General features: G+C 36.9%; 1 protein-coding gene across 1 annotated transcript in view; it reads left to right on the forward strand.

The window, feature by feature from the left end:
* LOC107745529 (potassium channel subfamily T member 1-like) overlaps positions 1-10,542 on the forward strand; it is a 66,106-nt gene that overhangs the window by 32,452 nt on the left and 23,112 nt on the right. The window contains exons 11-15 of the mRNA XM_016559432.1: positions 2,718-2,898; positions 3,798-3,962; positions 4,841-4,977; positions 8,250-8,313; positions 9,131-9,239. Of these exons, the coding sequence (XP_016414918.1) occupies positions 2,718-2,898; positions 3,798-3,962; positions 4,841-4,977; positions 8,250-8,313; positions 9,131-9,239 (656 nt within the window). The remainder of the gene's footprint in view (positions 1-2,717; positions 2,899-3,797; positions 3,963-4,840; positions 4,978-8,249; positions 8,314-9,130; positions 9,240-10,542) is intronic.

The raw sequence follows: 10,542 nt of genomic DNA on the forward strand, positions 1-10,542 counted from the left end.
GAAATGTCTGTTAGACAAGCTGAGATGCGAGCAGCTATCGTCGGATCATCAGGATGGATTGAGAGGTAGAGTTGAGTGTCATCAGTATAGCAGTGATATGAAAAGCCATGTTTCTGAATGACAGAACCTTGTGATGCCATGTAGACAGAGAAGAGAAGTAGTCCAAGAACTGAGCCCTGAGGCACCCCAGTAGTTAGATGTTGCGACTTGGACACCTCACCTCTCCAAGATACCTTGAAGGACCTATCTGAGAGATAAGACTCCCAAAGATGCCCTTTGCCTATAGGGTTGACAGGAGGATCTGGTGGTTAACCATGTCAAAAGCAGCGAACAGATCCAGCAAGATAAGTATTTAAGATTTGGTGTCCGCTCTTGCCAGCCTTAGGGCTTCAACAACTGTCTCGGTTGAATGTCCACTTCTGAAAGCAGACTGGTTGCTGTCAAGGAGGTTGTTCTGTGTGAGAATATTAGCTGTTAGAGTGTGCATCCATAGAAATGTGTACGTATCTATGTGTGCATTGATCTGAACTTCGAAGTAGCTAGACCATCCAGGAATCTTTGGCATACTAATTTCAACATACTATGATTTGGGGCATACTAATTCTATTTTCAAATACTATTTAGGACGGATAGTATGCAAATTGGGACACAGCAATTGTCTTACTATTGGGAGATCTGTGTTACTTACTATTGAAGAAAGTGTCAACTTGGATCACGTGTGCCTTGATAACCAATCACATTACAGCCTTGATGTCACTGAATTTCAGGCAGAGTTGTGCGACACTCAATTGCCGTTTACGGATACCATAGGAATGAATGAGAAGGGTCGTAAGCTGAATTCCATCTGTCGCAAATAGTCTGTGACTTTTATAAAACTTTTTTTTTTCGGTGTAAACTCTAAAAATAGTTCAATCCAGAAGTATTGTTTAGTGTAAAACATGTTGAAGATTAGCCGATAGGCTGTCGATTTATTAAATGATAAGCTGTTTCCTAAAAAAAAAGCTGTTTATTCAGCGTAGTGAAGCCTCTCCTCCATTGACATCCATTCAAACAAAACTGCCTCTGGTCTCCTTTCCTGCGTATCACCAAAGTGGAAGCGTTAGCATTAGCCGTTATGCTTTTTTGGCTAAGGGTTGCAGGCTTGTCTTTCTAGTGGCTTTGTAATAACTTATGATGTGCCAGGAAATCCCTAATATGGACAAAGGCATCCAGCTATCGTAGCCAAATCAATCTCTGATGTAGCTAAGCTGAATAAAAGGAAACATTTTGACTGATGAAACATGAAGACAATAAACACACGAATGCGACAAAATGTGGTTTATGTGTGCTTTTCAAGTCATCTCCAGGTCATCAAAAAGCATCTGAATAATGCAGTGCTAATTGGCATAGCATTTATTACAGTTGGCTATAGAAACTATAAAATATACAGTATCTTCTGCCTTATTCTGTGATAAAAATAGAAAAAGTGTTTGTATATAAACAAATCATAAAATTGTTGTGGGAAAAATATTATAGAATACAAATTATTGGTTATTATCCAGCAGTGTATTTGATTTCTCAGCCAATTAAAAGTGATAGGAAAATAACAACAACAACAATAATAATAATAAAACCTGTCAATTAGACCAAAAAAAAGGTATTATTTTATTTGAAATTTCTGTCCCCCTCACTTCTGAAATGATGGCTACACCCCTGTGTCAGGGCTCGAAATTACCATTTGCCATGTTAGAAACAGTCAGTCACACACAGGAGCAGAGCTGTACAATTCTGGATAAATTGAGAATCACAATTTTTGTTCGTTTCAAATAGAGATCATGATTCTTCCACGATTCTGAACAGACAACTAAACAAAATAGCATGTAATTTACTAGAGGTTCTGACAAAATGTTAATTGCTGCAGTCTATTTTTATTTGAATTATTTATTGTAAAATCTTCTGCACCTCTTCTATGGCTAATATTAATGTCATAATGATCCTTACTTTGTGAAGTCAAGCAGCAGAAGTTAAGTGACAGTGTGCAAATACTACTGACCCATTTTGGGGTGAATTTAATATGCAAGAGTAGTCTTACATGTCACTGTTTATAACACAGAATGTTCATCCTTTGCTGGGGTGCTTAAAAAAATTAGGGGCATAAATTAAGAGCATACCCACTTCTCAAGGCACCACTACACCACTGCCCATATGTTTTATTTTGTATCAACATATATTTGCAAATGTATCAGATACACTTTTACCAATATACTGGGACATGTCCGAATAAAGTTCTCACTTATGGACTACAGCTATCACAGAATGTGATTAATCAGACAGTTGTTACAGTCCTTATGTATTTATATTATAAATTAAATTGATGTTATAATGTAAACCACACAGTGGTTTTAAAATTCCCATTTTAGATGTGACATGTAGTTTATGTTGTAGAATAAAATGGGAAAGTCTTAAAAATGCTAACCACAAACCTTATTTTACTCAAATCGAAAACCGCTATTTTAAAAACCCATTTGAAATTCCTAAGGGAGCCCATGGTGGAATGGCCTTCTGGGCAAGCCTACAAATTGACATCATGACTGAGTAGCTCTACTGAACCCTGATCAGGGAAAGAGCCTTGAAATGTCTTTCTAATGAAACTATAACAATACCATGATGCTGAATTTATTAGATGTAACCTGTATTTTCAAAATTGTTTCCTGAAGTTCTTTTGTAATACTCCGTAGGGCTTGTGGGATTCAGCACCTCGAGCGGGCAGGGAAGAGCCTCTCCCTCTTCGACGCTTTATATTTCTGCATCGTCACCTTCTCGACTGTTGGTTATGGAGATGTCACACCCAGAATCTGGCCCTCTCAGCTACTGGTGGTCATCATGATCTGTGTGGCTCTGGTGGTGCTGCCATTACAGGTGACACAACCAGCCCACAAACAGCACAATCAGTAGCTTCAGTATTAAAAGATTAGTTCACCCAAAAATGAAAATTTGCTGAAAATGTACTCACCCTCATATCCAAGATGTAGAAGACTTTGTTTCTTCATCGGAACAGATTTGGAGAAATTCAGCATTACATCACTTGCTCACCAATGGATCCTCTGCAGTGAATGGGTGCCGTCAGAATGAGAGTCCAAACAGCTGATAAAAACAATCAATTAACATGTTGTGAAGTGAAATGCTGCATGTCTGTAATAATCAAATCCATCATTAAGATGTTTTAAACTTCAAACCATTGCTTCTGTCTAAAATACAAATCCTCTATCCATAATATTGTTTTCTCTAGTGAAAAAATCATCTTGCCTGAATCAGGAGAGAAATATGCACAGATCAAGCACTGTTTACTAGTGAAACAAGTTCTAAACAAATACGTTGGTGGATTTTGATGTAAGAGGACAACAGGGGATGGACTTTTTCATTGTGTTATTATTGATTATGGACTGGTATTTTTCCTAGAAAATTTCTTAATGATGGATTTGTTTCTTACAAACATGCATCTTTTCACTTCACAAGATGTTCATTTCTGGATTGGAGTCGTGTGGATTATTGTGATGTTTTTATCAGCTGTTTGGACTCTCATTCTGACGACACCGATTCACTGCAGAGGATCCATTGGTGAGCAAGTGATGTAATGCTAATTTTCTTAAAATATGTTCTGTTGAAGAAACGAACTCATCTACATCTTAAATGGTCTGAGGGTGAGTAAATGTTCAGCAAATTTTAATTTTTACATCACTTATCAGATATAAGTGAAACTATTAATAATGCACTGCGTTTACACAGTACTTTCTTTCTGTCTCTCATTTCGACACCAGTTTGAGGAGTTGGCATATCTTTGGATGGAGAGGCAGAAGTCAGGTGGAAACTACAGCAGACATCGTGCTCAGACAGAGAAGCATGTGGTTCTCTGCGTCACTTCACTCAAAATAGACCTGCTCATGGATTTCCTCAATGAGTTCTACGCCCACCCGAGACTACAGGTACATACATATTCCCATATATGTAAGTGTTTATTATTGCTCTATGTATTCCAAAAATCTGTATTATAATCTAGCTCATTTCCTGTATGTGATGGTGGTATCATTAATTCTTAAATGTCTTGTAGGATTATTATGTGGTGATACTCTGTTGGATTTTGATGTAAGAGGACAACAGGGGATGGACTTTTTCATTGTGTTATTATTGATTATGGACTGGTATTTTTCCTAGAAAATTTCTTAATGATGGATTTGTTTCTTACAAACATGCATCTTTTCACTTCACAAGATGTTCATTTCTGGATTGGAGTCGTGTGGATTATTGTGATGTTTTTATCAGCTGTTTGGACTCTCATTCTGACGACACCGATTCACTGCAGAGGATCCATTGGTGAGCAAGTGATGTAATGCTAATTTTCTTAAAATATGTTCTGTTGAAGAAACGAACTCATCTACATCTTAAATGGTCTGAGGGTGAGTAAATGTTCAGCAAATTTTAATTTTTACATCACTTATCAGATATAAGTGAAACTATTAATAATGCACTGCGTTTACACAGTACTTTCTTTCTGTCTCTCATTTCGACACCAGTTTGAGGAGTTGGCATATCTTTGGATGGAGAGGCAGAAGTCAGGTGGAAACTACAGCAGACATCGTGCTCAGACAGAGAAGCATGTGGTTCTCTGCGTCACTTCACTCAAAATAGACCTGCTCATGGATTTCCTCAATGAGTTCTACGCCCACCCGAGACTACAGGTACATACATATTCCCATATATGTAAGTGTTTATTATTGCTCTATGTATTCCAAAAATCTGTATTATAATCTAGCTCATTTCCTGTATGTGATGGTGGTATCATTAATTCTTAAATGTCTTGTAGGATTATTATGTGGTGATACTCTGTCCCACTGAGATGGACATCCAGGTTCGGCGTATACTGCAGATCCCGCTGTGGTCTCAACGGGTTATCTACCTCCAAGGCTCTGCACTGAAGGACCAAGACCTGATGAGGGCCAAGTAAGCTGTTTAAAATGTTGTTTTTTGCATAAAAGGTCCTTTGATTATATGTTTTGCGCATGATTAAACTAGAAAGATGAAAGAACTAAGAAATGAAACAACTACAATTTTGGATAGACCTTTATACAAGTGTCATGTCCATTGACATGCCAACACAGATTTTTAAACCAAGTGAATCCGAGTCACTTTACATTTTGAATTGAGGTTCTGACTCCTTGTTTGAGTCTATGAGAGAGCCATTAGACTGATACAGACATCAGTCCAACGTATCTGTAAAATTATCTGCAAGTGATTTCATCAAGTACTTTTTAAATACATTAATACTACCTCTTGATTACTTAGAACATTTGAACAATTGAGAATGAGAATAATATTGTCAGAGATCTTCATTTTCCAAGTAGCCTGTCAACACAAGCTCTTGTGCATTCAACAGTTACATTCACCAAAAAATATTTAAGGACAGAAGATATGGAGTGCAGTTCTTTATAAATGAACTGTTTTTATATTGAGCAAGGTGACTTCAATTTCTATCAAATGTAGACATCAATAGTACAACTTGCAAGAACAATACTTAAAGCAGCAATTGTGATGGACGATTTATGGCTCACTATAAAGTGCACAACAATGCTTCACCATTAAGGTTTGGCCTAATGGCAGGCTAAGCAGTTTAGCTAATTAAATTAGCCTAATCTCATTATTCTCTGTTAGAGACAACTTGTGTTTCCGGCTTTTTAGAGTCTAAGAGTGAAAGAGCTGTTAGTAAACTTCAGTCACAAGTCATTTTTTTACAGCGATGTACAGTACAGCAGTGTGGCATTTCTATAATTCAAACTTGCATAAGCATACTGATGAACTGTTTCCAAATGGAAGCTTTGGACAGGCTCCCAAAAAATCTAAATTAGTCTGTGAGGAAATTTGAAGAGTCAACCTGCAAGCTCCACCGCCAGAGCCAAACCTGTCACCAGTCTCAAGCCCATCTGTTCCTTATTAAAGCAGCACTGAAATTTAAGGGTAATATATGTGCTTCTTCCTGCAATGTAACTGCACTTAAAATCCTACTATATTCCTTCATCATAAATGCAGCGAATCTGTCCCAATTTGCCCACTTCAAATTCTAGTGCATGAATTTCTCATAAAGCTCAGTCGGTCTAGAGTTCCTGGCTAAATGTGTAATCTGTGTATTGTAATGGGAAGGCTGGAATTTAAACAACGTTAGTCCTTTTTAAATTTTAAGATGTGCTTATTGCTGCTGCATATTACTGGATGAATTATGCATATTGTGAGAAGTTTACTTTTTTGCCAGTAGTTATTCCTCACAGTATCTTTCAGTTTTAAAGAATGTTTTGGGTTTAAAACAAACGCCGTCGAAAGCATCTGTGACATGATGTCAATTTGTTATTTGCAGTAATTCAGTCTCAGTGGAATCTAGGCATTCTCAGGGTTTAAATGCAGAATTGTGCACTGCAGCTCATATTTTTGAAGCACTTCTATCACCAAGGTCACCTATCACCAAGAAGTCGTGGTTTAGCTGGTTAATGTGATCCAGTTTGCGCCTGCCGCTAGATGCTGTAACTACATCAGTTGGTTAAAAGAAATGTAGACATAAATAGTACAACTTGCTAATATTCTGTTATAATATAGTATATATTTTCCTTTCCTTTTTCTTTTGCCTGGTTACTGTGTTTAGGACTCTTAAATTCACAATTCATTCAACAAATACACACAGGTATTTTTGTATCTGTAATTTAATGCACAAATAAGACTTTACATTTATGTAACATCTATGTAAATGTGTTTTTTTTTTTTTTTGCTTTTTTAATGACTTCAGAGATTTAGAGACTGTTATTCCATAATGTAGATTTCCAAATAGAAGTTGTCGGGTCTGTTTACAGTCACAGAAAGGATAGATAGTGTTTGTAATGCTTGGTTTACCAGTGTATTGTAGCTGTTCTTTAGATGCAGTGTGCATTTTGTGACATTTATCCTATTGCAGTGTCGTACACCACAGGCATCCATTGTAAAACCATTACACTTAATTTTTTCTTGTTTTTGCAAACTGAGGGAAGAGTCAAAATTATTTACTGTGGTAATTGACAGCATGTCACCGATGCTGTTGACAGAGTTTAACAGGAACCCAGAACACATCCAGAAAACATTGAGTGTGAAAATCAGCAGAATATTAATGGCAGCTTTTTCAATAAAAAGAAACATAGAGCAGGTCATATGGTATTTTAAAGTGTCCTAATATTGTGTTGGAGTCCCCTATAACAGGTTTAAATGCATCTAAGGTCAGAAAATATTGTAATTTTCTCAGAATATACATTTAATATTAGAATCTTTTTTCAATGATTTCGAAACGATTCGTTCAAAGCAGTTCTGAGCTTAAGGTCTGTAAACTCCTCCTTTCCATAAGCCTACTCTACTCTGATTGGTCAGCTGGCCAAGTCGGTTGTAATTGGTCTTTCTGTATACAATGCGTATCGGAAACGAAACGCCCATTACCATAATAATTTTTTTGCTCCGGAGGGTTACTTGCAAACAAAGATACTATAAGGTTACAAAAATGGCATCGATATTACCTTATAAATTCGAAACCGAGTCCGAGAATGATACCGATGCAGTCGCTCAACCGGAAACTCCATCGCAAGCACGACTTGATCAGGACGTTTCTCAGTGGTAAGTTTAAACTTTGTATGTGGTACTTCACGTGATGTGACAGCAGTTTTATTGCATTCATTATTATTATTTACTTATTTGAGGTGCACATGTGGGAACTGTGTTAGAATGCCCAGTGAGGCTGAAAACAGCGTCTTCTCGACATGATGTAAACACACTAACTAGCAGATGTATGTGTGGGCAGGTCAGAGTGTTCGTATTTCGAGGGCAGGCAGGGATTATGCAAATATGTTACCTTGTGACGTATCTAGGTAACAGGCAGAAGATTCGAAAATATGACAACTCATAAAGGCGGTTCAGAGTCGACTCTATCTTTATTTATCATGCACTTTTTTGATTAACAACTTTGCAGACTGTTTACATTGAAGAATCGCTACGTTACAAACTGCAAAAAAGATATTTTTCGAAAACCCATATGACTTGCTCTTTAAATCTATAGTGTATTTTGCTGGACTTGAGGCCAGTATACCGTGAAATTGACCCTGTGAGAAACATGGCAATAATTATCTATGTATACACACATGTGCAGTCCTTCTGGAGGAATTCACTTCAGGTCTGAATGACACTGCTGTGTAATGATGTTCTGTGTCCTGCAGGATGGACGATGCAGAGGCGTGCTTCATCCTCAGCAGCAGAAATGAAGTGGACCGCACTGCAGCTGTAAATATAGCCTCATAATTTAGTACCTTGCCAAAAGTAAAAGTTATTAAGGCTGCAACAACAACTCAATAAGTAACTAAGAAGGAAAATAATCGTAAATTGTATCTCATTATTGATTAGTCAGGTCTTTGAGCTGTATATAGAAGAATCTTCATCGGTGTCACCACTTCAATTTATTAAAAATAAACCTATTTTCTATTTTAAAAAGCACACATTTTTATGAATTTAGGATGAATAATATACAACACACGTTTTCCCAAGCACAGGAATTTTTTTTAATTAATCAAATGGAGTGCAACAAAAACAGGAAACCTAATTATTTTGATCAAAACAATTTTCACTGTTAAACATCAGATTTACTTTTAAATTAGCCATAATAGAAACTCTGGTATGCAATGCAAGTAATTATATTTTTAAATGAACAGTAACTTAAAGCTAGTGGGAAATTTGAAACATACATTGGAATATTAGTCATACTTTATAAAATGTGTTTTCATCTTTTAAACTATGATGAGACTGTGACGTTTTATTACTTTATATTGTAGGCCTAACCATTTCAAATGGTTTAATCAATTATCAAAGAAATAATCAAAAGATTAACTGATTGTCAGAGTAGTTGTTAGTTGCAGCTCTAAATGTTATTATTGACACTTATTGCATGTATTGCAGTTTGACTATCAATAGGGATTTTTTTTTTTTTTACTGTGATTCACTTAATAAATATACAAATGTATACGATTTTCCTGAACGTAAACTGCTATTAATGGCAAAATGAAGTGTGCACATTTTATTGTAAGAATGATGTCTGTTCTTATAGGATCATCAAACCATTCTGCGAGCATGGGCTGTGAAGGACTTTGCTCCAAACTGTCCTCTATATGTCCAGATTCTCAAACCTGAGAACAAATTCCATGTCAAATTTGCAGGTCAGTTTTTTTCCTTCTTCAGGTTGACTCATTTCATATGCAGTCAGCAAACAGTGACCTGTCCTTTATTAATCATGTTTAGATTTTAACAGACATGAGGTAGTGTTTATTTTTCATATTTGTCTTTTGACCAAAATGTATATAATTTATATAGTCCATTACTTTTAATAAAACAGCAAGTCAACAAAAAAAAACCTTATGATATATAAACAAAATACAAAACTGTCCTGACAGTTAGACATGGACTTATTTTAAGGACAATCTGTTAGCAACTGTAGCTTATTGTTTGTACTATAGATGGTTGTAGTGTGTGTGTGTGTGTGTGTGTGTGTGTGTGTGTCAGTGTGTGTGTTTCATATAGGTGTATGAATAATAAATATAGATCCATCTGGATTCTACACACTCCGTCTCACCCTCTTTGAAGTGTTTGGTGGTTATGAGCAGCCGTTTTGTATGTCTAGCATGGCCTCTACCTCTTGGGTCACTGCATTTGCATTTACATGTGTTTGTTTAATAGATGAAGCAAAGTATTCAGAGGGATTAATATGCCCCTTTGCGTGTGCAATGCTATAAACGCATGTGATCATTCAAACACCTTGAGAAAGGTAAATAATGAATAAAAAAATTTAAAAAGTGGCCTTAACTCACAGGTATATTAAAACTTTTAACAATTAACGCAAGATTCATGTTTAGTTTCTCGTTTTTGTGTGTAGCTCTGAATTATATTATTGATTCACATGTTCAGATAAAAGTCATCCATGGCAATATAGCAGTAGCCTTGATTAACAGTATACAGTGTGATTGTGTTTTTATTGTGAAAAAAGGTTGACAAATGTGTCAGAAGTTAGTACTGGCTGTGACAGTAAGTTCCCTTTCAGTCGGTCACTCCGAGTCACGTCGGTGACCGACAAATTGGGATCTCGCTTCGAGAGACCAATCTACTTCGAGTGTAACTAAACGAGCCAATGCACATTGGCATGCAATTATTGCATCCATCCAGCGTGAGCATAAAAAGGCAGCCCGTGCAATGCATACCAGCTTTTCGCTTCGGAGCCGAGCGACAACATCGTTCTGCTCCATCCAAGTGTCTTCAGTGAGCTACGAGTTCAACGCGCTCTTGGAAGCTTCTTGTGTTGGCGGACGGCGCTTCAGCGGTGGTCGTTCTTGTGTCGAGTGGGTTGCGCACTTCAGGCTGCACTACCCCCTGTTGTGCTGCAAGCGGCCATTTCCCCTGTGCGCCTCAGCACTAAAAGAGCATTTCCCTGAAAGAGCAATTTCTCTAAAAGAGTACAATAAGTCTTTG

The sequence above is a fragment of the Sinocyclocheilus rhinocerous genome, unplaced genomic scaffold (genome assembly GCF_001515625.1).
Source record: "Sinocyclocheilus rhinocerous isolate Xijiao unplaced genomic scaffold, SAMN03320098_v1.1 scaffold4207, whole genome shotgun sequence".
Taxonomy (NCBI): domain Eukaryota; kingdom Metazoa; phylum Chordata; class Actinopteri; order Cypriniformes; family Cyprinidae; genus Sinocyclocheilus; species Sinocyclocheilus rhinocerous.